Source organism: Neofelis nebulosa, chromosome 3, assembly GCF_028018385.1.
Source record: "Neofelis nebulosa isolate mNeoNeb1 chromosome 3, mNeoNeb1.pri, whole genome shotgun sequence".
Lineage (NCBI taxonomy): Eukaryota > Metazoa > Chordata > Mammalia > Carnivora > Felidae > Neofelis > Neofelis nebulosa.
The window spans coordinates 75,322,031-75,349,587 of NC_080784.1; the positions used below are offsets into that span (position 1 = coordinate 75,322,031).

Consider the following 27,557-nt stretch of genomic DNA (forward strand, 5'->3'; position numbering starts at 1 on the left):
ACTTAATGCGCACTCAATATGCAATTAGTGAATGAAGACAAGTGGGCACACAGCCACAGATGCTTTAAAAAACAAGCTTGCATAAAATAAACTAAAAATAATAAACAGTGGCTCTAAAATAAAAGAATATACCAACTCCTGCCACTTGATGTGTACTTACGCTCTAAAACTTTCAACAACCAAAAGTTTAAAGAAAAACCCATATCAACACATTTTCAACATATGCATTTATAATAGTTATGTTTTTTGAAAATTTACAGCACTTTAACTATAGGTGTTAACCTGACAAGGCAATCCTCTTCCCTAAAATATTTCTTCAAATGTTGAGATGTTACAAGTTCAAAATTATAATTTTTTAACGTCTATTTGTTTATTTTGAGAGAGTGTGTGTGAAAGGGGGAAGGGCACAGAGAGAGGGAGACAGAGGCTGTCAGCACAGAGCATGATGTGGAGCTCAAACCCATGAATCATGAGATCATGACCTGAGCTGAAGTCGGAAGCTTAACTAAGCCACCCAGGCACCCCCAAAATTATGATTTTAAACACAATTAACAATCCAACTTGCACAGTGATTTGATGTAATATAAAGCCTACTATTTTGTCATTTTTGGTAAGCTTCTAGATGGATGAATTTATAATTCACCATCTTAAGTAAGATTCCTCTCTTAGCTGGAAGTCTAACAAGAATAAACTACTTTATTTTCATTTGTTGCAGAACATATTTCAGAATCCCACAAGGGGGCGTCCTAGCACCTCCACACTGTCCTGAAGTGCTCCAGGTTTTCTCAAAGAACAATTTAAACATTCATGTCTTTAACCAAAGAACAAAACTACTGCAATGTTGACTTTAAAAAGTCAACCATAACCAAAACAGGAGCCACCTGAGGCAACCACACACACACACACACACACACACACACACCCCTGGGATTGAATTCTCTCTGAAAGGGTCCCAACTGAGCACACTTGTTATGACAGTGGGACATCCCTTTAACCAAGAGTGTGCAGAGCAGATTATAAAAGGAGAGTCAGAAGCTTACTTCTCTACTTTTCAACACTCCCCCCCATTACTTTAACAAATTAGTTCATGAATTTTATAGCTAAAAACTAAAAACAATTTTTCAGTGCTTTCCACGTGAAGTATATGGTATCACTCCCTTTCAGAAGATGAGGGAAAACGTGGTTTGGAAGGGTTAAATGACTTATCAAAGGTCCTAACAGTAGCTAATGAAAAACCAGGAAAAAAAATAGCAGGTCCTTTAACACAAGTCAAGTTTTTTTCTAAGTAAATCAGAACAGACCAAGTCTACTCCTACCAAAAAGTTCTTCACCATGGAAACAAGTATTAGAACACCATTCCCAGAGATAATGCAACATTCAAGAAAATAGCCACCAGGGCGGGGCGCCTGGGTGGCTCAGTTAAGCGACTCACTCTTGGTTTTGGCTCAGGTCATGGTTTAACGGTTCATGAGAAGGAGCCCTGCATCAGGCTCTGCGCTGACAGCATGGAGCCTGCTTGGGATTCTCTCTCCCTCTCTCTCTGTCCCTCCCCCTGCCCCTCTTGCTCTGTCTCTCAAAATAAATAAATAAACTTTTAAAAAAGGAAAAGAAAATATCAGTGTTTAAAAAAAAAAAACCCTTTTGTAATGGCTTATATTCCCATGCTTTTGTGTTATAAGTCTAGTTAACTGAATCTAAGAGAGAAAAAAAATCACCTAGTTCTCTACCTGCTAAGAAACTCATCTTTGTGCATCAGGCCAGGGCACAGTGTGACTTGGGAGAATTGTGTACAGGTAAAGTGGAAAAAAAATTCTAGATTTCAAGTCCTGTCATTTTAGAGAACTTAAAAAAATTTTTTTAATGTTTTATTTATTTTTGAGAGAGAGAGAGAGAGACACACACACACACACAGAGTGTGAGCGGGGGAGGGGCAGAGAGCAAGGGACAAGAATCCAAAGCAGGGTTCAGGCTCTGAGCCGTTAGCCCAGAGCCGAATGCAGGGCTCGAACCCACAAATGGTGAGATCATGACCTGAGCCAAAGTTGGATCCCCAACCGACTGAGCCACCCAGTCCACGCTGGAGGACTTTTATTTTTAACAAGAAGAAACCAACATCCTAAGAAAAGTATATGAGAATTTATAATATATTAATCCAGACAGAATGAACAAGAGCCTTGAAATTATGTAACATTCCCAGCAATGACCACACACAAAAACCTTTCATTTAAGGAAAATAACTCATGAAATAGAAAAATATTAGATAAAATCCAATACTAGGTCCCATTTTTCTCCCCTTCCACAATTTTGAATGCTAAATTTTAAAGGTCCTTATACAGGTAAATTTCTCATGCCAACACACGTATCAGTAGGAACGCAGATTCTGTATATGCCATGTGACCACGCCAGACAGTGGCCCACACACACAGTGCTAGGTCCAATACAGTCTACGCAGCAAATGATTTTGCATAAAACAGGCACTTTCTTGGATCTCTTCCACACAACACCCATGCTCTATAACCAAACTCCTAATTTAGTGTTTCCTGCACGACGGAGAGGCTCAGCTGAGTTATTAGTCAGCACTGCATGGTTGCTTTTACCCTTAAACAGCAATTGTGCTTCAACCCTCCTCATAACCGCTACCCTTCTATTCCTCAGATATTTAACCACTGAAACAAAATTCACCTATGTTGCCAGACCCACTGGCAAAAATATTTGTAAAAACCTAGGAACTCGTTGAAATTAGTTTTCTGTTTAAGGGAAGAGCATTTTTTCTTATCCGCATCTTTTTTAGAAAAGGCTTTACACTTAACTAAATTCGAGATGAAACCCCAGCCACAAAACCTTAGGGACATCCCCTACCCTGCCTAAGACTCTGTCTCCTCTTCAACAAAACGGAGTTAATGAATTCACAGCCACGTTATGAGCCCTAAACAAGATACATATGCCAATCACAGGGCATCAGTAAACCTTCAACAGGGAACATTATTGTTTTTACTTGTTCATTCACAATTGATGCATTAAATTAGCAAAATTCCGCAATAAATAACTTAAATGCTCCTGGGAAGCATTTTCCCCCACATCAAAGCTGTAAGAGAGGAAACTCCTCTTCCACACTCCTTTGGTTTCTAAGAGAAGAGGTTTTTGTTTTTGTTTTTTCTTAAACGCTTCAAATTCTTTTTGTCTTATTTCACATTTGGTTCAGAACCCCCCAAAAAGAGAGAAGAGCCATTTATTGCCGACAGCTTTCCACCCTCCTGAAATGTGCCAGAAAACCTGAAAGACAGACAAAAAGCAATTTGGAGAACAAGTTAACACTTAGATATTGAGACTTTTTGTTGGACCAAGTGACAGTGGCCTGTATTGTGCAACACCTTGGCTTTTGCACTTGGATCGCAGATTTTTAACTGTTACGAGCTGGGCTGGCAGTCTCGGGAGAGCCTTGTGGGATTTTCACCTTGGTAGGTCATGGAGCATACGGTGACTTGATCCAAAGGCAAGCAGCTATTTTTATACGGCTGGATGTTGCCGGACCTTAAGCAAATGGCAAGTGGGTCCTGAAGGCCTGACCCAGGCCTTGATGCTGAGCCCAGGCTCGGCAAAAGTTCAGCCTTTGTGATGCAGGCTGCTGAGCTTGACCTTGAGCAATGTGGGCACAGTTTTTACTTAAATAGGCATAGCCATGGCAAAGATTAGCCATGGCTCTAAAAGAAAGGGTGCTGCAGTGGGAAATAGTATGGACGTTCCTCAAAAAATTGAACACGTATTTACACTACGATCCACCAATTCTACTTCTAGGTACATCCCCAAAAGTGATAGGAGGGATTCAAACAGCTATCTGTACACCCAAATTCATAGCAGTATTATATACAGTAGTCAAAAGTGGAAGCAACCCAAAATCCATTGATGGATGAATGAATAAATAAAACATGGTATAGCCATGCAATGGAATGCTGTTCAGTCTTAAAAGGGAAGGAAATTCTGACACCCATATGACAATATGGATGAACCCTGAAAATGTGATAACAAAGTGAAATAAGCCAGACACTAAAAGGCAAATATTCTGGGGCGCCTGGGTGGCTCAGTCGGTTAAGCGTCCGACTTCAGCTCAGGTCACGATCTCGCGGTCTGTGAGTTCGAGCCCCGCGTCGGGCTCGGGGCTGATGGCTCAGAGCCTGGAGCCTGCTTCCGATTCTGTATCTCCCTCTGTCTCTGCCCCTCCCCCGTTCATGCTCTGTCTCTCTCTGTCTCAAAAATAAATAAACTTAAAAAAATATTAAAAAAAAAAAAAAAAAAAGGCAAATATTCTGTGATTCCACTTACATGAAGGAGCCTAGAACAGAGGCAGAAATAATAATGGTAATCAGGGGCTGAGAGGAGAGGTTAACAGGAGAGTTACTATGTACTGTGAGTAAGAGTTTCAGTTTGGAAGATGAAAACACTCTGGACATGGATGGTTGTAATGGCTGCACAAAAACATGAATTTACTGAACACCAGTCAATTGTACAATTAAAATGGTATCTTATGGTGTGCACACTTTACCACTAGGAAAGGAAAGGGAAAGGGAAAGGGAGAAGGGAGAAGGAAAAAGGAAAAGGAAAAGATGTCCCAGTCAGGGCTCTCTCTCCTCAAAAATAGAGCTTCTAGAACACCATCTGCTTTTATAACCAGATCTTGAAGAAACTGTTGGGTCCAACTCCAGGCAGGCAGTACAGACGGGTTGTTTGGAATTCTGTTCCTTTTTATGTATTATCTTCATGGCTATGAGTTGGAACTATGAAAAGTCTAGTTTAAATTCATGTGGGCTGGTCCACAGACTCAAAAGTTCCTCCCCAACTCACTGGCTCTAGATTTATTAATCATTTAAACGCTAACTGCTGTTTTAGATTTTCAAGATCCCAAATGACAGATATACAGATGGGTGGCAGATTTTATAAATAAAGAAGCAAGAAGGAGGGGTGCCTGGGTGCTCAGTTGGTTAAGGGTCTGACTCTTGGTTTTAGCTCAGGCCATGATCTCCTGGTTCCTGGGTTCGAGCCCTGCACCAGGCTGTGCACTGACAGTGCGGAGCCTGCTTGGGAATCCCTGTCTCCCCCTCTCTGTGCCCCTCTCCGGCATTCTCTCTCTCTCTCAAAAATAAACTTTAAAAAAAAAGAAGAAGAAGAAGCAACAAGGGTATTCTCATTAAGGAGCTATGTTCTCATCTTGGGTTGAGTCAGAGAAGCAATTTGACAGAATTATTGCATGCACAAAGAAGGCAACCACTAAGGTCCGTCCTTGGAACAATCCGGTTCACTCTGGAAATCAAAGAGGTGCTAGAAGGTTAGGGAAACATGGTTTAGTCTTCCCATCAGAGCAAGATGAACAAAAAATAAAACAGAAAAGGCAGATTAATGAAGCAAGAGGAAGAGAGGGCTCCCCTTAAAAGGAAGACTAACCTCTTAGGGAACAACCAGAGAGAACGTGAATGAGAAACGAGAAGGTACAGCCTTCTCTTGGGTACAGCCCAAGAGACATACAGAGAGATGGAGACAGCCTGGTACGTAACTGAAATAAGGGAGATAGATCTTTGTGCTTATTGGAGCTTAAAAATATATATAATGAAAGAATAAAAGCAAGATGTTAGCAGACTGGAATTGTTCCCCACAAAGGAATCAGGATTTGGTTATAGGAAGTATGGAGAAATGCACTTCTAAAGCCAGGATCAGAATCCATAGTAAGAGCAACTGAGGACTGAAACAGCTATACCCAGGGTTACACAGTCCTGGACAGGTTCGCGGGGGGGGGGGGGGGGGGGGGGGGGGCGGCGGGCACTGGGGGCAAGCAGGAATATCAGAGCAGAATGCCCAGAGCATATTAGGTGGAGCTGCCCATGCCCTGGGGGAGCATTTTGAGAAGTTTATGGAAGTAGGACTCAGTCTAGAGAAGGCACAGCAAAAAGAGGAAACTCATTAAACAGGAACCAGGCCAGACTATCAAGACAGACTGACCCCAGGCCTGATTTAGATGTTGGTCTGATAGGTGAGCATCTCCTATGGAAGACCATCCAATGCAGGGAAGAGAAGATGTGTTTGAACAACAGATGCTTTCAGCAGACCCAGAACTTACTGATTTTATCTCTTTCCTTTAGGAGAACTCACAAGAAAATATCTAGGGAAACATCTAAAGAAAAAAAAAAATCTAGATCAAAAAGTGAAAGAAAAAGGAAAAGGAATGAACCAATTCCAGAAAACAGTAGCAACTTTGCAGGTGTTAGAGAAAGAAAGAGAGCAATAAAAGAAGCTGGTTAAATGGCGAGAAACTCAACTGAGCCTTCCTGAGAGCAAGAGGGGACAGGAAAAGCATATCCTGGAGGCAGAGCCCACAAGTACAGAGAAAGAAGGGGCACACTCACAACCTGGAGGCCATGGTGAGCGGCTCCCAGCCAACATGCTGTCCCCACTAGGCCCCGAGCTTCCCAAATGTCAACAGCAGCTCCCCTCCAAGAACCTGAAAACAATGCCCCACTTGATGTAGGTGGGGCTAAAAGGGAAAGCCTTCTCTAAGAAGTAGGTCCCAGAAGCCTCAGTGAATCCACAGTAAGAGGCAATGGAAACAACTGTGTACACAGATCTCAATGCCCCTGCCCGGGCACCGTGGACACTCCATCCCTCAATAGGGTGTCCATGCCAGTCAGCACAGGAGTGCCAGAAACAAGGGCTTCCCGCAGAAAGAACAAAGACACACCTGTGACTGGCTGCGACCAGTGCCAAGTCCCAACTCTGAGGGGAGACCAGAGCGCCTCAGGGGCAACTTCCTGAGAGAGGAATACACAGGCTGCCGCCTTAGCCTCCAGACAAGCAATCTCTCCCCACGGAGTTTAAATGCAAGGTCTGAGAATCAAAACAACTGGCATAAACTAAAGCCAAAACCAAGGTGATGCTCTCCATCATCCATCCCTCCTTTCAGCAAAAATGAAGTACTGGGAACAATTCTGCTTAGAATCAGTCCCTTGAGGGCTGGGATGGGAGGCACGTTTTGCAAACCCAGTGGATGTATGGTTGATAATCTGATATTCCTGTGTGTCTTAAGATTCTAGACTCAAGCAAGGCTCAAGAGAGACTCGATATTATTTCTAAAGATATTTTTTATCTTTAAGTAATCCCTACACCCAATGTAGGGCTCGAACTCACAACCCCAAAATCAAGAGTCACATGCACTATGGACTGAGCCAGTCAGGCGCCCCAAGAGACTTAATATTAAATTAATGTAACTTGTGAAACTCCAGGGAAGCCGCACACATCCTAGCCAGAGTGAGCCCCAGCTGCACACAGGCATGGACAACCTCTCTGGCGAAGACCAAATGAGTAAGAAATTGGGGAGGGCTTCAAATTCTTTTAATGTTAACTCACAAGCCAAGATAATTTGATATGGGACTATAGCCTTGAACTTTCACGTCTTGCCAGAGGACTGGATCTCTGAATTTTAAAAATTTCCAAGAGTTTCACAATAGGAGAGGGTTTATATTCAAAACTTTATTTTTACAGTTAATTGGTGAATACATTTTAGTTAGGTGCCAGGTTCCAATTCTAAGCACTTTATATGCATGAATTTAGTCAATAGCTACAGCCATCCTATGAAGTAGTGCTATTATTATTTATCTTATAGATAAACTGAGACACAAAGACGTTAGGTAATTTGACCAAGGTCACTCAGACATGACCAAGATTTTTACCCAGGTGGTCAGAATTCACTTTCTTATTCACTCTACCATGCATCTCTATGATGGGGCATCCTTTATGACTGGTATTTTTTTTTTATTGGAGTAGCTTTACTCTGTTATTTGAGCCCACTGCAAAAGCTCTGATAAGCTGTATTGGATATCATACTTGAAAAGAATTTGGAATGGGAAACAGATGCGGACATGAACTCTCAACCTTGACTCTAGTGTGGCTTTGGAAAAGATTATTAATGAATTATTCTAATTTATCTCAGAGCTTTCTAGGGGCAAACTCAACAATGCTCCCCAACAGGCTGAGGATAATCAAAGAAGTGGGGGTTTGGGTCCAGTGGGAGGAGGAACAAGCTAAGGAAAGTGGGAACACAGTTGCCAGAAGCCTGCTGATCTCCTTGTCAGGGGAAGGGGGGACCCAGGCTTAATAAAAGGCAAGCCCAATGAGTCAAGGGTATAAAAAACTGAGGAATGTTACAAGGAAAGGATTCTCTTTTCCTAACTTCACTTGTCCTTTGGCCCCAAGTCTTCCTCTCCCCTTATAGGTAGGGGAGGGTTGCTTGTCAGTGGGCCACAGACCATGATGCTGTGCTGTAGACAGTGAGGAGAAGGATAGGGGCTCAGAGGGGAGCTGCCTTCTTTCTCTCTACTCTGGAGAAGGGTGTCTGTCCTTCAGACTCAAAACTCCCCTTCTGATGGGCTGCTCCACAATCTACCCGAGGGGACAGGGAATTAGTAACTGGCTCTCTGACCTCAGTTGATACATGAGAATGTGGCTCATCAGCAATATGAAGGTGGCATTTTGGTTCCCTAACTCCTGATTCTTATACATACATTAGTTCAGAACCATATGTTATTTATTGGGCATCTTCATATACCCCAACAAAAGTTTCTAGAACTTTCTAGAAAGTTCTAGAGTATAAAGTTTCTAGAGTATAATGAATGTCTGAAAGAAGTAAAAAAAGATTCATATCTTACAACTTCTTAAATAACTGAGGTTATAGTTTCTTTTTAAGATCATTTATTCAAGTATCAAACATTTATTCACTGTGTGTTATGTGGCCAGACTGCCAGGTGGTAAGAAAACAAACATTGGCTAAGACAGGATTTCTGCACTCGAGGAGCTTATAATATTAGCAAAGGAAATGCATAAAAACAAAAGCTTCTAAATACTGTGTTTGCGATGCTAGGGATCTCTCATTTTCAGTAAAGAGCTAGTCAATTCTCCTGGAAGGCAGAAAAGACACTAGGTAATAATCACTGAGTTAAAGGAGGGACCAGGAAACTGATCAAGAACACTGTTCTCTCCCGCTAAGACAGTAGAGATTTTAAGGAAGCAACGGGGGAAGACGGAGGGAAGGGGACTGCCTGCCCTGCAGGACACAGAAGAGAAACACCCGCCCCCACACACACGTAGGTATTCTTCTCTCTAGACTTTCCCATGCTTCCTCCCTTCCTTCCACTCAACCCCTCCGGTCTCGGCTTCCCAAGCTCCCATCCCCTTGAATCATTCTCATTGGAATGAGATGAAAAAGAGAAAAATGTACAAATTTTAGCAATTTCCTTGCTTTTAAAAGCCATATTCGGAGGTAGGTAGGTAGAGGAAAATTAAGTAATGGCACATATTTACCTAACATATAGTAATAGCTTTCCAGAGTCTGACAGTCTATCATTTTTATATAAAAAAAAAAAAATCAAACTTTTATCAGGCAAAGAAATGGTATTAAATATATTATTGATGTCACACGGATCTGTAGGAATTCTCAGCTGTCACACTCAGAAAATCTGTTTCTTTCATTTAACTAATGACGGAAGTCCATCAAGAAAATAGGACAGCTACAGAGGTTAAAGAACCTTTCCCTATTCTCTGTTTTCCATCTCCAAAGCCTAGACGAGACTCTTATTTGTTATAATCTCCAAATCCTAGACGAGACCTTATTTGTTAGTGAGAAATGTGCCCCCTTCTTTTCTGTCAAACTGTGGTTGAAAAAACTTTCCTTGGTCCTCTCCCTATACTGATTTTACAGCTTCCCTTCCAGATTGCCACACTTAATTGACAGGGATCAGCACCTCAGCAGCCAAGAAAGAAGCAGGAAAACAACTTAGGGCACCTTCTCCCAGGCTGGCAGGAACCAGGCTCCACACAGACCTGGGGCCACAGCCCTTGCCTGACACCTGTCCCGGGCAGGCAGGCACAGGGGCCTGATGTCACCACCCCAAAAGCGAAGGCTGTGCCAGTCTCAAAAGGTTAGGAACTCCTGGTCTGAAATGCATTAGATATCACGCAGCACACCCAGAAATAATCTCTCCTTTACTCAATCCAGCAACATTATGCTGTGATGGGAAGGGGAACCCTTCATTGTATACATGCACACTCAGGAAATACATTGAAAGGAAATGACAAAACATTTTTTAATGTTTTTGTTTGTTTTTATTTCTGAGACAGAGAGATACACAGAGTGTGAGCAGGGGAGGGAGGGAGCTGTCAGCACGAAGCCCAGGGTGGGGGTCGAACTCATGAACCACGAGATCATGACCTGAGCCAAAGCTGGACATTTAACCAACTGAGCCACCCAGGTGCCCACTAGGATATGACAAAATATTAATCCTAGTTACCTTTGCCGAGTGTGACTGTAGTCTTGGGGCTTATTTCTAATTTTTCGCTTCTCTGGTTTCCCATGTTATGTTCTGATTACATAATAATTTTGGTATAATCACAATCTCACTTTTAGATAATGTGATAATAAGGTATCATGTTAGGACACACACACACACTTTTATTTGGTGGGACTGTGTGTCATGTGTTTTCCTCTAACTTCAAAACTTATCTGGGTTTCCCACACTGCCTTATCATTTTATTTTTAACAATAGACATTATTTTATAATGATTCTAATACCAATAACTAAGTTCCTGTAAATCTCTGAGACGAGCCTATCGTGATAGTGAGCCTCTATGCCAGATCCTGAGATGATGCCAATTTCTAACATTGTTTTGCCCAAATAAACCGCTGAAACACTCCTCAAATCTCAACAGTCTGGAACCAAAATAGCACTGTAAAAAAACATTAAAAGGTAAAAACTCTCACTTTTTCACAAGCCTAGCACAACTGTATTTATGTATTCTATCCCACCACGTATTTTATAGTTACACTCACCAAGTATAACCTAGCTTATATTCTACTATTCCCTTGTCAGACAAAGCATCAGAATTATAACTTGGAAGAACTACTTAACAGTCTACCATGTTGATACAATCACATTCATCAAATCCTCTTTCTACTGTCGAGCCTGTAAGCTGTCCCCATTGTTCTTCTGCCATTATAAAAATGTAGCCAAACCCCACATTTTATTTGCCATGTATCTCTCATGGAACCTGAGTTACTAAGTCCACAGATGTGGAAGTCATCACGACACTGAACTATATGTGGCGCAAATCCCTCGGCAGAGCGCGCTGGCACTGCCCATCCCAGCTCGGCTCTCGGCCTCCACCAGGTAACTTAAACTCTACGTCCATCCTACAGTTTCTAAAATAAGGATATTACCACCTACCCTAGTAGTAAATCTGGTGAAGGTCAAAGTGGCTGATGTGGTGAAAAGGGGAAGTTATGCAAATCTTACATGTTACAACAGGTAGATACGCTATTTGGGGATCTCAACTCAGATGCCCACTGACTCACCTATCTATTAAAAACTGTGGGGGGGGGGGCGCCTGGGTGGTGCAGTCGGTTAAGCGTCCGACTTCAGCCGGGTCACGATCTCGCGGTCTGTGAGTTCGAGCCCCGCGTCGGGCTCTGGGCTGATGGCTCGGAGCCTGGAGCCTGTTTCCGATTCTGTGTCTCCCTCTCTCTCTGCCCCTCCCCCGTTCATGCTCTGTCTCTCTCTGTCCCAAAAATAAATAAAAAACGTTGAAAAAAAATTTTTTTTTAAAAATAAAATAAAAACTGTGGGGGCCCTCAATGTACTAAACACTAAGCTGATGTTGAGATTATAAAAATGAAAAAGAAACAGGCCCATGGAAGAGAGCCTCATGGAGGACGACACAGGATGACACCAAACGTTCAAGCAGGGGTCTGAACCACATGCCAGGGGGACTGGAACACAGACTTGCCCAGGGCCCTGGGGAGGCTGCGGAGGAGCTGATACCTGAACCGGGTCTCAGAGGAGGGAGCGAGAAGGACAATGAGGGTTAGAAGGGGGTGAAAGCCTATGAAGGAAAGGCAGTATGTAAAAAGGGATGGCCCGTTTCAGCAGCGAGCGGTTTTGGAGGGCGGAGTGGAGAAGAGAAGGGCAGGGCGTCTGAGGCTGGAGAGGAGGCTGGAGCAGGTGTCGAGGGCCTCATATGGCAAGCTCCGGGGCTCGGGCTTTATGCTGAAACCAACAGGGGCCCAGCTAGTACAGAGACCAGGGAAGCACTGAACAGCTTTGTCCGGGAGGACATGAGAGCAGCAGTGTGACACATGGAGCGGAGAATGACTGGGACAATAACCCGGGGGTCAAATAATGACAAGACTACAACAAAAGCAGAGGAACCTCAGACTTTTACTCAGACCCACTGCAACAGTGACCTCTCATCTGCTAGGAGCCCTCGCTTCATAAAGGGCCAAACAAATGAAAAAGAAGGGCCAGATGAAAAGGTTGAAAAAGAAAAAAGCAGACACACATGGGCAGCAGAGAGGCGAAAGGTATACCCTCCTCCCCACCGAACCTAGTGGCTGTTACAACACATCACCAAAAATCTAGATAGAAAAGAAATCACACACACACTCTTGTTTCCAGCAGAAGAAAGGGAGCCATTCAATCCGATTCAACTGAGCAGGAAAAATGCAAAAGTCAGATACCAATGGGTAAAGACACAAATAAAACGGACCAAAATGAGCCCAAAGTGCAAAAAAAATGAGATAACATAACAATGATTATTGGCACCCTCGTTTATCCCATGAGATGGAGCTAAGGAAGCAAGTGAAAGCAAAGCTGACAATATCTTAATTTCTGCCCAAACCTTCTCACTCTCTAGCATTCTAGCAGACCCACCTTCCAGCTCCCAACTGAACCAGAGTACCTCCCAAACCCTCTATCCCGTTTTGAGGGAAGCTGAACTCAACACTCACCTCAGATGATGGGTTCTTGACCAAAAAACAGAAAAAAGGAAAAACAGAAGAGCAAAATGAAGACATTTCTTTCTGAGAAAGCATAGCTGGCAATTATGGCCACTTAAACACAACACAAACACATATATGTATGAGGTTTAAATGCAAAAATATTATAGTCAGGGGCGCCTGGGTGGTTCAGTTGGTTAAGTATCTGACTCTCAGTTTTGGCTCAGGTCATGATCTCGTGGTTTGGGAGTTCGAGCTCCGCACTGGGCTCTGTGCTGACAGTGCAAAGCCTGCTTGGGATTCTCTCTCCCTCTCTCTCTGCTTCTCCCTGCTTTCTCTCTCTCTCAAAATAAGTAAATGAACATCTTTTAAAAACGGGACTACTAGATACCCACACACAGAAGAATGAATTAGGATCCCTAGCTCACACTATACACTAAAATGTCAAAATGCATCATAGACCTAAATGTAAGAGATAAACTATAAAACTCTTTGAAGAAAATAAAGAGGTAAATCTTGGTAACTGTGGACCTTTTTAGATAGGACACTAAAAGGATAAGTTACAAAGGAAAAAACAGGCAAAACTGAAGTTCATCAAAACCGAACACTTTTGTACTTTAAACAACACCATCAAGAAAATGAAAAAACCAACACAGAATGAGAGAAGTATTTGCAAATCATGTACTTGATAAAGGCCTAGTATCTAGAATATATAAAGAACATTTACATCTCAACAAGGACAAAACAAATAATCCAATTTTAAAGTGGGCAAAAGACTTGAATAGACATCTCTCCAAAAAAGATATACAAGTGACCAATAAGCACATTGAAAAGATGCTCAACATCATTAGTCATCAGGAAAATGCAAACCAAACACCTAAGCTATGACTTCACATCCACTAGGATGTTCTTAAAAAACCAAAAAACATAAAATAAATTTTGGTAAAGCTGTGGAAAAACTGGAATCCTCATATATTGCTGGTGAGACTGTAAAATGATACAACCACTTTTTGACAGTTACTCAAAATGTTAAACATATAATTACCATATGACCACAAAAGTCCACTCCTATGTACACACCCAAGAGAACAGTAAACATATGTCCACATGAACTTGTACGAAAATGTTCACTGCAAGTTTTGATAATAGCCAAAAAGTGGAAACAAATCAAATTCCTGCCAATTGGTAAATGATGAAACAAAGTATGGTACGTCCATACAATGGTTCACTAGTATAGGGTAATAAAAAAGAATAAAAGACTGATATGCGCTATGACATGAATGAAGCTTAAAAACATTAAGTGAAAGAAGCCAATCATGAAAGATCACACATTTCATTTATATGAAACATCCAGAAGAGACAAATCTATAGAGACAGAAAACTTAGGGGTGGTTGCCAGGAACTGCAGCCGTGGAAATGTTCTAAAATTAGACTATGGGGGTGGCTGCACAATTCTTGAATATACTAAAAACTGCCGAATGGATCAAGTCTGTGGTATGTGAGTTATAGCTCAATAAAGCTGTTAAAAAATAAATTAAAATGCAAAAAAAAAACCAGAACAAAGAACCCCTGAAACTGCTCCCATGGGAGAACTACAGACATCCCTCCAGCCAGAACTTCATCTGACCAGTGTTCACTGAGCGCCTCTGCCGGAGGCCCTGGGCTAGGTGTAGGGGACCCTGTGGAGAGCAACAGCAGACAGTCTCTGCTTCCATGGGGCTGCAGTTTCACAGAGGGAAGGAAAGGGTGGCTGAGTAATGGGGATAAGCGTTCTAAGTGGGAAGAACACAGTTCTACGACAGTCCATCCAGGGACCTGAACTAGGATGGGGAGAGATGGCAAGACTCTCTGAAGAAGTGGAGCTTGAGCTGAAACAGAAAGGATGAAATCGGGGCTACTCCAGAGGACAGTTGGGGCGGGGGAATCTGAGGAAACTGCAGGCACAAAGGACGTGTGGAGGAGTGAAAACGGCAAGGGTGAGCAAGCAGAGGAAGCAAGCAGTGGAAGACCACATGACGGTAGAGAAACAGCAGCCAGACCATGCAAGGCCTTAGAGCCACACTAAGAACCTGGTTTAAGTCCTGAGACCTGCAGGAATACACTGAAAGGTGTTAAGCAGATGACTAGTGTGGTCCAACTTGCATTTTAGGAAAAGAGACTTTTGAAAGGGCCAGACTAGATGCTGGCAGATCCGTTAAGGGGCCACTGGAGTAGCCTGGGAAAGAGATGATGACAGCCTGGATGCAGGAAAACAGGCAGCAGGCATCATGGTCAGCAGATAAGATCTGCCAGGTACAATGCATATAACGTGCAAGCTCTCCTCACAGCAAGGTCTCTCACAGGCCTCATAGAGAGGCCTGCATGGTCACTGCCTCTTTCCCTTAATTCTCTGTATACTTAAATTAACCCCTACTAAGATATCTGAACACCTGTCTCTGTTTCAATACTTTTATCACCACTAATACAGCATCTGGCATTCAAAGCTTCCAGTCTCAGTAACCAGAGAAACCTGGCCATTCTCAGCCACCCCCTTTGCTGAAGGACGGCCCTGAGATAAGGCTAAAAACGTTCAGCAGGAAAAACCCATGCTATCAGCATATGCAAGTTACACTTACCCCAGCCCTTTCAACCCCTTACAAAAATGCAAGTCAGTTCAGATCATTTTTATGCTAAAAACCGTTCAATACAAGGGCACTTGAGTGGCTCAGTTGGTTACAGTCAGACTCATTTTCGGCTCAGGTCATGATCTCACCATGCAAGAGTTCAAGCCCTACATCGGGCTCTGCACTGCCTGCTTGGGATATTCTCTCTCTCTCTCTCTCTCTCTCTCTCTCTCTCTTCCCCTGTTTGCTCTCTCTCTCTCTCTGGAAAGAAATAAACTTAAAAAAAAAAAAAGTTCAATACATCCCCATTGGTCTTAGGATTTAAACCAAATCCAAATGTACAAACTAAAAGAAATCTTCCTTAAAATCCTGGGAGGAAGGGCTATTCAGTTTTATCAAAGTAAAAATAATACCAAAAATTCCCAAGAATTATCTAAGTGATGACAAATCTCCCAGACATTACATTACAGGTAAATTAGTTTTATTTGTCTTCCCACTGGAATGTAAGCTCCAGGAAGATGGAAATACTAAACCAGTGCCTGCCCACAGCAGAGGAAGACTACTGAATGAAGGAAAGCCCCAGGCACTACTGGGACTGACACAAAGTTCTAAGCAATATTCTTTATTCACTAATCAGAAAGAAAGGGTCAGTAAGGTGATACACTGGTTCAAGACTTTTCTTGGAGCGCCTGGGTGGCTCAGTGGGTTAAGCGTCTGACTTCGGCTCAGGTCACTATCTCATGGTTCATGAGTTTGAGCCCCACGTTGGGCTCTGTGCTGACAGCTCAGAGCCTAGAGCCGGCTTCGTATTCTGTGTCTCCCTCTCTCTCTGCCCTTCCCCTGCTCATGCTCTGTCTCTCTCTCTCTCTCTCTCTCTCTCTCTCAAAAAAACAAACATATATATAAAAAAAGGAATTTTCTCAATTTCAAAAGTTAGCCATAGTTACAAGGAAATAAGTCAAAGGGGAAAAGTGGTCAAACTTATACACTATAAATGAAATGCATATTAAAACAACATTAAGGTATCATTACAGCTGACCCTTGAATACCATGGGTTGAACTGTGCAGGTCCACTGATATGCAAATTTCTTCAATAAATAGAGAACGGTACTGTAAAATGTATTTCTCTTCCTTATGATTTTCTTAGTAACATTTTTCCTAGCTTACTTTATTGTAAGAATACAGTATATAATACATACAACACAGAATACGTGTTAATCAACTATTTATGTTATCTGCAGGGCTTCCAGTTAACAGCAGGCTGCCAGCAGTTAAGTTTCTGGGGAGCCAAAAGTTATACACAGATTTGAACTGCATTGAGGGTTGATACTCATAGCCTCTGCACTGCTCAAGGGTCATCTGGATATACATTCTAAAACATCAAAAACATTTCTTTCCACTGAGCCACACTCAAGAAAGGCTAGGAGTAGGGAGAGGGGAAGAGGGTAAGACATTCCTGAAAAAATATCATTACTAGTGACCATAGCAGTCTGTCTTCTTGAAAAGCAACCTGGCAATATTTAACAAGCTCTATAAAATGGTTCATGGTCTTGAACTACAGACACTCTCTTTACAAAATATATCCTGAGGAGACGGGTAATCCAAAAAGGAAATAAAAAAACTTATAAAACATGTACATGGACTAATGGTAGTAATAACGAAAAACTGGAAACACTTCAAATGATCAAAAACAAGATAAAGCCAACTATGACAAAGCAACACTATGGACTATACAGCCTTTCAAAAGAAGAACATGGATTCCACTGACACATCAGGATTTTTTCAAAAAGCGGAAAATAGTAAAATCCCAATTCTAAAAGCTGGTGAGTTTAACATCTCTAGCAATCCTATATAAAAAGGGCTGTAAAAGATACATAACTTTAGAAGACTACAAAGTTTGGCATTTGCTAGAATTCAAAATAAATCCACCATTAAAATTACCTGGGTTTGTGAAAGCTGAATGCTCTGAACCTGTGGGAGCAGAAAATAAGCATTTGGTAGCTGTTTTGCAGACCCTTCTGTAGAGATTCTTCGAGTGCCAATTCCAGATACCTTCAGAAAAAAAAGAAGTTCATTACTCCTCTATTTGTTTTGAAACATATTTGCCGTAATGTTAAAATACCTTTCCAAAGGCAATCTGTATTCACCACCTTGACCTTTAACACGGTATTATTAATCCAGGGGCACCCAGGTGGCTCAGTTGGTTAAGCGCCCGACTTCAGCACAGGTCATGATCTCACGGTTCGTGAGTTCAAACCCTGCCTTGGGCTCTGTGCTGACAGCTCAGAGCCTGACGCTTGCTTCAGACTCTGTGTCTCTCTCTCTCCACCCCACCCCCCTGCTTGTGCGCGCTCGCTCGCTCTCGCTCTCTCTCTCTCTCTCTCTCTCAAAAATAAATAAATAAATAAATTGTTTAAAGACTGTATTAATCCTTGGGGCACCTGGGTGGCTCAGTCGGTTAAGTGTCTGACTTCAGCTCAGGTCATGATCTCACGGTCCGTGAGTTCAAGCCCCGCGTCAGGCTCTGTGCTGACAGCTTAGAGCCTGGAACCTGCTTCAGATTCTGCGTCTCCCTCTCTCTCTGCCCCTCCCCCATTCATGCTCTGTCTCTCTCTGTCTCAAAAATAAATAAACATTAAAAAAAAAAAAAAATTTAAAGACTGTATTTATCACCGTCTATGAAAGAAAGTAACAAAAGTTGCCACATTTAAGCTCAATGTTCCTCATTGTAGCAAAGCTTTTCAGATATAGACAACTTTTCCATTAGGGAAACAAGTGTTAAATGGAATCCAATAATAAATAATAACGAAAATGATAGATCTTGGCTTGATGCTACGTCGTATTAAATAAGTCACAGATACCACTTAAGATAAAGATTCCTAACTACTTTTGTGAACAACGACAAAAAGATTCTTCACTCTCCATCCCTGGTGCCTTGATATCAATAGTAAGCTCCCTGAGAACTGGCCCCCAAACATGCAATCCTTGTCTCCTGATCAGAAATATTCCCGAGCCTAGCAGGGACGAAGGCAAAATCAGTAGAGACTGCCTTTATAGCTCCTCCCTCTGGACTGCTCATGAGGTGAGGGCAGAGAGTTCTGAAAGTACACTCTATTTTATAACAGAAATAGAATACGGTAGACTTCTGTGTTTTGTTCCAATGTCCTTCAGAGATTCATGGTGAGAGTTACAGCTCTGTACTCTGAGCTGAAGACAGTCCCATGTGTGTGGCATGAGATGCAGAAGAAGGGTGAAAGCTGGTGAGTTTAACATCACTAACGATCTTATATTCTAATAACATAAGTCAGGTGGCAACATTTCCAAAAGTCTTACAAAACATCCAAACCCCTTTGTTAAATCAACAACAAAATCATGGGACAAGAGGGAAAAACTTACTTACATGATAGGGAAGGACTCCATACGAGGAGGTATTAATAAATAAAGAACTTTCAATGCTTCCTTCTTCAGTAGGTAAGAAAATAATTCTGAAGGACGTTTTCCCCATTGCTGGAATTACCTGAAAGAAACGTACCAAATTAGCCATTGGGAATGGCCCTCTTTAAAAGATGTCTTTCAGAGACTTTCTTTTTGACAATTTCTGTTAACAGATGTCTGCATATCTGTACCCTTGATTCAGAAGTATCATGAATCCTTAGGAATCCCCCAAATGGAACAAAATCCAACAATCTAAGAAGGTATCAAAGGACATACCACAGACTTACAGCAAGGCAGCTGCTGAGTGCTTTCACTTTGGATTGGGAACCCTGTGCCCTCACATCCTTCCTTTTCCCTCCTCTTCTGCACCCACGTGCGTTCAACGGCCTTTATCGAACACAGTTCTAACCTTACTTAAGTAGAAGGAGCCACCGATGTACAAACCTGGCAATACCTAATAAAAATCAGGAGCTGCATTTATCTGGACAATCATAAACAGAATAGTGGACTTCCTCTTACACCATTTCCTTGGTCTTATATTTAAAAGAAAAAAAGTGTATCAGGTAGACATCAGTACACTAAATAAACAAATAAATAAAACCCACCAGTGATTGGGATCTTCAAAGACCACTGAAATCTAAACTACTAGAAGACCAGGGTCTGGAGCTCTCTGTTACGGTGCGAATTAACTTTAGAAGGAGCCATTCACTGCCTCCTACTCCTACACTTAGAAGGAGTCCAATTCTAGTCAGTGTGCCAGGCAAAGAGACCATGACTATAAAACTTGTATTAATTACTAAATGCTTCAGCATTTGTAGTCATTTCAAGACACGTAATACTATATTTCTTTAACCATGGAAAAAGTCCTATTAAATACACAAACATTATACTTTGTTTAGACTCTAAACTTTTTTTTCCATGTTTTTTTTCCATGTAGATACCAAGAGCCACCAAAATTATGAACAACTGAAAAAATAAATGCTAAAGCAAACACACAGAAGGGAAGAGTTTGGGTAGCAGAAAAGGGGGAGACAGGGAGCAGAAAGTAAAAACTTCAGGCCAAAGAAAGCAAGAAAATCTGGCAGCCTGCCACAGCATAGTTTCCAAGAGTACATCAACACTTACCCTGCAATGAACAGGAGGCACATGAAAATGTCTAGCAGCTGTAAACACTGAATTCACCACGACCTCACTATCCCTACTAGGGTTATAAGCATAGAGAATCTTTGCTGCAGGGTGACCCAGGAACCTAGGAGGGGAACAAGGAGAAAAAAAACCCAATGTATTATGTGGTTCTAAATATAGCTATCCATCCACCCATCCCTCCACCCACACACATTGTATATATACTTTAATCCCAGAAAGCTGTTGATGTTCATTAAAGTTAAAAGCAACAATTATTACATCATGTTATTACTAAAACATTCAATCCACAAAAACTTTTTAAAGAATCCTGTCTTTTACAAGACACATTTAATGCCAACCAATGGTAACGCCTCACTGACTTTTGTGTTAGAAGAATTCAACACACATGGGCCATTAAATGCTTGCAAATACTCAGAGTAGGAAATAGGTACTCGCTCTGATTCAAATGAAAATATGTTTAGGTAAGAAACTGTACTCAGAAAAACCCAGTTTTTTTAGGGTTTCTTCTCTGAGTAATAAGTTTAAAGAGGCTTTCCAGGGGAATGGATTTCAACTCACAAAGGGACTTTATCAAGCCTTATGAAAGGAAAACTTAATTGTTGCTAAAGACCATTCTTCTGAGAAAAATGAAAATTCAGCAGCACTTTCTAGCACTTGCTCTTATCCATTCAAATCATGAGTCTTGTAGAAAACCCTGATGAAAGCTTTGGCTCCTCCCTCCACAAACGGGCACAAACAAAAGTTTTCCACACGGCTCGAAAACACTTGTGCACTAAGGTAAGAATGTCTGCTTTCCAGCAAACACCCTGAGAAGGACGCCCATGTTAATTCTTTCTTTCCTCTGCTTTCTATCCACAAGGCTAGCAAAGGAACTGCAAGGGAACAGAGAGCACTCTCTGGCCAACCTACTGCCATGTTCCCTGGAATCATTTACCTCTGATTCCTACTGCCCAATACCAAATTCATTCCACTTAACTCACATTGTCATAAACAGAGAGGCAGTGAAAGTTTCACTGAAGCCATTTCTCCAGTTTTAATGCCCTCAGTAGCAGAGACCCAAATATACCGCTCTCCTAAATATGGCCTAGAAATAAAACTATTTTAAGTTCAGCAAAAATTCATCTACCTTATGCCTGCGTTTCTCTGATTTTATTCTGACTTCTCTGATACTAAGAATTGTGTGTTTTAAGGAAAATTAAGTGCGTGCTGTCTGTCTTACGTGTAACAGTGGGATTTCCAAACTATTATATCACCGCCATCAAATCTCTCACATTCTTCTTCCAGCTTTCCTCCTCCTTTTTTTCAAGATTTTATTTTTAAGTGATCTCTACACCCAACATGGGGCTTGAACTCACGACCCCAAGATCAAGAGTCGCATGCTCTACAGACTGAGTCAGCCAAGCCAAGCGCCAACGCCCCCACTACTTTTAATCACAAGTCTTAACTGAAGGTTTAATACAGCCAATGTGTTATTTTCAAAAACGGGTTCTTTACACCCAGTGATAAATAAAATATACATCAGTGTGATCAAAACCTTGATTTTTTTTAGTGTTTGTAGCTAATACAACTAAAAATATTTTAGACTACCATGAGCACAAAAGGTCACCTCAGGGAGTCCTGCTTGGGGAGGATGGGGCTCACATTTGTCTTTTCCTTCCATTAAATTAAAAAAATAAAGACTTCCATGGTTTTAGGTTTTAGGTAAATAATACGATTCAATCAGCAAAGCTATTAATACTTGTCCTCAAAGCTTTATCTCCCATTCATATCACTGGAATATAAGATTTTTAGTTCAAAAAAATACAAATGTTTCCCAGACGAAAACACATTAAAAAATCGTACTGCAAAACTGCAACTCTAGGGAGCCCAGTGACTGTGTTCCCCCAGAAACCTCACCAGACCTGACCCAGACCTGGTTACCACTGAGCTATTTTTATTCTATGTTTTTTAATTCTATTTTTAAAAGCGTTATGAGGATAAGAATTTCCTTCACTAGTGACAACTGGAAGGTACTCTTTAATTTAATACTACAAAAGAATGATTAAAATCTTTTAGGAATGATTAGTACTTTTAATCTCAGGACCAGTGGGATATTAACCCTTAACAACAAATCCTACAAAGTGGATTGTAGGCAGAAGGCAGCTGCCAGAAGGCAGCTGGATAACACTCTCCTGGTTCTGCAACCCAGAGGAAAACCAAAGCTATGAAAAAGGGATGGGGTTTGCCCAAGGTCAACTTCAAAATAAACAATAGCAAAAGCTGAACAAGGGCAGTGAAGAAATCAGAAGGAGGACACTTGGGCTGAAGTTTGAATCTAATGCCTACAAATTAGACCATTTGTTAAAAGTAAGGTAAAACTTGACTAATTTTAGAAGTGTTCTAATTGACTACAGTTTGTTATTGAGGCTTTTTTAAAACTTCAGCAAAAATAATTTATTCCCTTAATCATATCCTAGATCTCGCTTATTAAAAAAAATAGCATGGTATGTGCTGACTTAGAAATGAGAAGACAATTCTAAGATTTATTCTGTTACTTCTAGCAAAATGCCCTTGGGCAAAATACATTACTTCTTAGCAAGAAATACATAAGCATCTGTAGTCCATGCTCAAGTATAGAGATATTTGAAAATCTCACACAGACACACACGCGCGTGCCTCTCTGTATGTGTGTGTGTCACTCTCTCAGATAATACCTACCTCCACTAGTCCACTATCCTTCTAGGATTGATATAAAACTCAACTGACAAGAGACATGATTGTACTTTGAGAACTATAAAGTACTACATACACAAAACTGTATCATCCAAAGATGATTCAAGTCTAAAATGTAGTAACCTTTTTGGGGGTGCCTGGGTGGCTCATTTGATTAAGTATCTGACTCTTGGTTTCAGCTCAGGTCATGATCTTGCAGTTCGTGAGTTTGAGCCCCACATCGGGCTCTGCGCTGACAGCAGAACCTGCTTGGGATTCTCTCTCTCCCCCTTTCTCTCTGCCCCTCCCCCACTCGCTCTGTCTCTCTCAAAGTAAACTCAAAAAAAATTTTTTTTAATGTATAAAGATTTTAAACATTTGTTTTTCAACCTGCTTCCAGTTATGGGGACCAGAAACTGATGCATATAGCTAATTAACATATGTTGCTAATATATCTATACATTCATGTGCATTGATCACAGGATTTTTATCTTACCGAAGAGTAAACATATTATAGATAGCCAACATACTATGAACTGGAGTTGTTATCCTGATCTAATTGTACTTACTATATCCATCTTATTACATCTACCAATCTGTAATATATATATTTTTAAAAGTAGGTCCTGCACTGAAATTTCTTTTTACGATAAAGACTGTTCACAAAAGCGATCTCTCAGAATTTGCAACCAACGAGGTTTTATTATAAATTCAGCTTTGAACGTTTCTTTACCTAACAGTAAAGGTGTAAAAAACTCAAACACCAAAAAGCAGACACCTCAAATCTTGTAAAATCAGCAAGCTCCCCTCACACTTTTCTCTCTTCTTCCTTTACAGAATCTCCTTTAAAAGCTCAACAAGAAACTTTTATATTTAAAGTTCATTCTTCCTTCACCTTAGGGCTAATCTTTTGATGATCAGAAGGAAAGAAGGAAATCCAGATGAATAAAGGAGGGCACACCAGGAGACCACCACTAACTCACCCCAGATGCTCTCCTATCACCACGCCTATTTCATTCATATAACTTCTCTTGTAACTCAAATAAGCTCTTCGTAAAACTGATGTTCCAGGCTGCTGAAATAAGCAGAGCTTTGACACCTAAAACACTCTTTTACTTCCATACCTGAAACTCCACTCACGTGAAATTGCATCTATTCAGTTCTGCAATATTCTGCATCCGGGGAGTTTAACATTTTAAGTTTCAAACTTCAAACGCTTGTTAAGTGTCACAGCCAACTAGAGTCCTTAAGTCCCTTCTGCACAGTGTCACCATGCTCTTTATTTCTCCAAGTTCCCAGATTAGCCCCACAACCAACACTCAGATCACATTCCCTTCATCTTAACGGTTCTTAACACAATGCACTCAGCTCATGTGTGCTCTTCTCCACTTAACATCTTTCCAAAGTCTTAACTGTGGTAACTAATGTTTGTACATGCAATTGTAAATCCCACAGCATCACAAGCAGTAAAAATAAGCAGATGAATCTAATTAAAAGAATCTAGGGGCGCCTGGGTGGCTCAGTGGGTTAAGCGTCCAACTTCAGCTCAGGTCATGATCTCATGGTTTGTGAGTTTGAGCCCCTCATCGGGCTCTGTGATGACAGTATGGAGCCTCTTTGGGATTCTCTCTCTCTCTCTCTCTCTTTCTCATTCTCTCTCTCTCCCTCTTTCTCTCTGCTCCTTCCCATTTGCACTTGTGCATGCTCTCTCTCTCTCTCTCTTTCAAATAAAAAAAAGAAAAAAAAAGAACTCAGAAACCATCAATATTTAGTGTCTTCATTATACAATAACCTGATTTGCTATAGAAAAACCAGGAGTTAATACTGACTTCTTATCAAATTCTAATCACTATAAAATATTATAAGGTATATTTATTAATAACTGAAGAAGTAGCTAAAACAATCTTACACTCTCCTTTTCACAAAAATATTCCTTTTAACAAGCCCCAGAATCAACATCCCTTATATTATTAATATACTTAAAATGTATTCAACTTTTTATATATATTAATATATTTTAAGTATATATATATATACATACATATATATATATACATACAGATATATACATACAGATATATACATACATATATATAAAATATCCTGAAAGCAAACATGCAAATAATACAAGTTATTAAAAATTACAAAGAAAAGATACTTACTGAATTCCAAAATCTAGAACTGATGGCTGAAAATGTAAGCCCTTTCCACTAAATAGTTTGTCTGAGAAGCTAAAAAAGAAAAGACAAGACAGATTATTTTTTGTTGCCATTTTGAAACTTGAATGCTGAGTTAAGAGTATACACTTAGGCCAAGGGCTCTCACAAGATATAATTTTACTCCCCTATTGATGAGTCTGAACTAGATCTTAAATGTAAAAATTGAATTATTAGAAGTCTAATACAATTCTATACTTGCAAAAATTTAAGATACTTTTAGATTATGGTTAGTATAACATATCAAAAGTACAGATTCTATAAGCATTCGACAAAAATGAGGAAGCAATTAATTTTTAATATACATTTAATTTAGGTTTCATTTATGGATGAATTCAGATAATACGACTATTTTCATAAACTCCAAATCAAGACATACATGTAAGATGACTGGGGATGAGGGGTTGAAGAGGGAAGGAGATTTGGCCTCTAAAGTTGTAACAGGGAAAGGATGGGAGCAGAGCCAGGGATGCCCCTGAAGGCTGAAACCATCCCCAAGTCCGTATTTTTAAGAACAATCATCACATAAAACCTCACATGGCAGGTCACATCTTCAACAGCTATTAACCAGTTATGATGATTTTTCTTTAGAATCAAGACACATACCAAATTAACATACCAAAAAACAGAGTAAAATAAAAATATATGTATAACATAATAACATAAAAAAATATATATACATATACATAAACATACTTAAAGAGAAAATACAAAATATGTGTGTATGTACTTGTATTATGTGTGATATATTATATACACCAAAAAACTATCAATGCTTGTGACATTTTAAAAGCCATGCAATCCAAAACTATTGAACTGGAGAAGCCCCTAAATGCAACAAGTATAGCTATTTTCAAAGACTCCAGCAAGCTTTCTAAAATGCAATCTTTCCACTGTCTCCTCCCACCAACTAGCACTGCACCAAACGTGGTCCCAAGATTGGTCCAGGAGTGGACATCTGAATTTCAGAGCTGCTGGCAAAAAGAAGCTTTGTGACCTTCAGCAAGCCCATCTCCCATTTTTCTTGAAGGTGCAAACAATACAGAAACCAGAAAACCCCTTCCAAAATCCTCATATCATAGGAAGGATCCTGGCTGCAATCTTTCCTTCCTCCCTCCACTTTTCTGTCCTTATCTAAATCAAAGTGACATCTCAGTCTCCACCTGCCCAATTCCCACCTTTCTACTTGCGTTGAGCTTGAACAGATAAGAGGTATGTTGTTTACTGGCCTCCTAGGACAGGACTAACTCCATGACGATGTACAAAAAGGCCACTAACACACCCAGTTGCCTCCAGAAATGTTTTCAAGAGCCCCAGGAGGTGATGGATGCAAAGAAGTGCCAACATCACATGTACCACAGCCACCCCGCTCCAGATCGAGCTGGCCAGGTTTTAGCATTCCAGAAGAAAAGGAAAACAGGCAACTTCACATGCCAAAAATTATCTTAGAAGAGTCAGGGTACTGTATAAGTAATAAGTAGAACAATTAATGATAGTCTCTTCCTGCGTACCAAAAGTGGATTTATCATCAGATTTCACACCCAACTTCTGCACGAAGGCAAGGTTTTAAGGATTTAAGTAGCTCACTTGAGATCACATAGCTATTAAGAGTCAGAGCCAGAATTCCCATGCAGATCTGTCGAGGCCAGAAATATGAAGCTGGTATGGAGTCGGGCCTATCCAAGTTCACCAGACCTACCCAAGGAACCAAGGCACTCCAGCGGTTGAGTGAGGGTTTGAGCTTTAGCGTGCAGACAAACTTGGGATGCCGGGCCCAAAGCCACTACTCTCCAGTCCTGAATGGGTCAATCACTCAACTTCTCAAAAGTCTTAGCCTTACTATCTTAAAATGAAGATGACAACAGTATCTACCATATAGTTATCCTGAGGTTAAAATGAGATAATAATGCCTTTGCTTCGTGCCTGGCACATAGTTAAGTGCAATAAATATTAGATCATGTTACTAAGAGGAAGACTGTCATCTAACAAGAAAAGTAATGAGAACAGATGGAGAAGCCAATTAAGCCTGAGTCAGAGCTGACCTGGGGATTTAAAAGTCCCAAATGGGGAGCAGTAATTACCTCTGAATAGAACAGATGAAATATAAACCTGCACCATCTCATATCATAACAGAGATTTTTAAATCCCACAATCAGGAAGTTTTACACACCCAACAAAAATCAGATATGAAAGGTCCAACCTACAGCAATAAAACTAGAAACAGACAGACTGTCTCTAACTTCGAAGAAAACTCTATTTCAATCTCATAATGGAGAAGTAAAACCATGTCAATATTTCTTCCTAAAAGTCACAGAACAGATTCATTTTTCTCTTTGGTCAGTTTCAGCTCACTCGACTTTACAATTTGGAAAGGAGAGCAAGTTACAAGGGGATTTAACATCACTGTCTAAGGTTAAAAAGTTAGTACTCGTAGATAAAACCATTTTAGATGTAGACACTGCCCTGGAGAGTATTCATACACATGCACATGTCCTCAAGTATTTGTTAAAGACTTTAGGGGGAAGGGGGCCTGGGTGGCTCAGTCAGTTAAGCGTCAAGACTCTTATTTCAGCTCAGGTCCTGATCTCAGGGTTGTGGGATCAAGCCCTGCATCGGGCTGAGTGTGGCACCTGCATGGGATTCTCTCTTCCTCTCTGTCCC

General features: G+C 40.9%; 1 protein-coding gene across 2 annotated transcripts in view; it reads right to left on the reverse strand.

Moving 5' to 3' along the window:
* Nucleotides 1–27,557, reverse strand: part of TMEM131L (transmembrane 131 like) — a 171,753-nt gene that overhangs the window by 65,028 nt on the left and 79,168 nt on the right. For both annotated transcript variants that reach the window (XM_058721123.1, XM_058721122.1), the window contains exons 4-7: nt 24,843–24,911; nt 19,969–20,092; nt 18,809–18,925; nt 17,350–17,460 (exon numbers count right to left, since the gene is read on the reverse strand). In XM_058721123.1, coding sequence (XP_058577106.1) covers nt 17,350–17,460; nt 18,809–18,925; nt 19,969–20,092; nt 24,843–24,911 — 421 coding nt within the window. The remainder of the gene's footprint in view (nt 1–17,349; nt 17,461–18,808; nt 18,926–19,968; nt 20,093–24,842; nt 24,912–27,557) is intronic.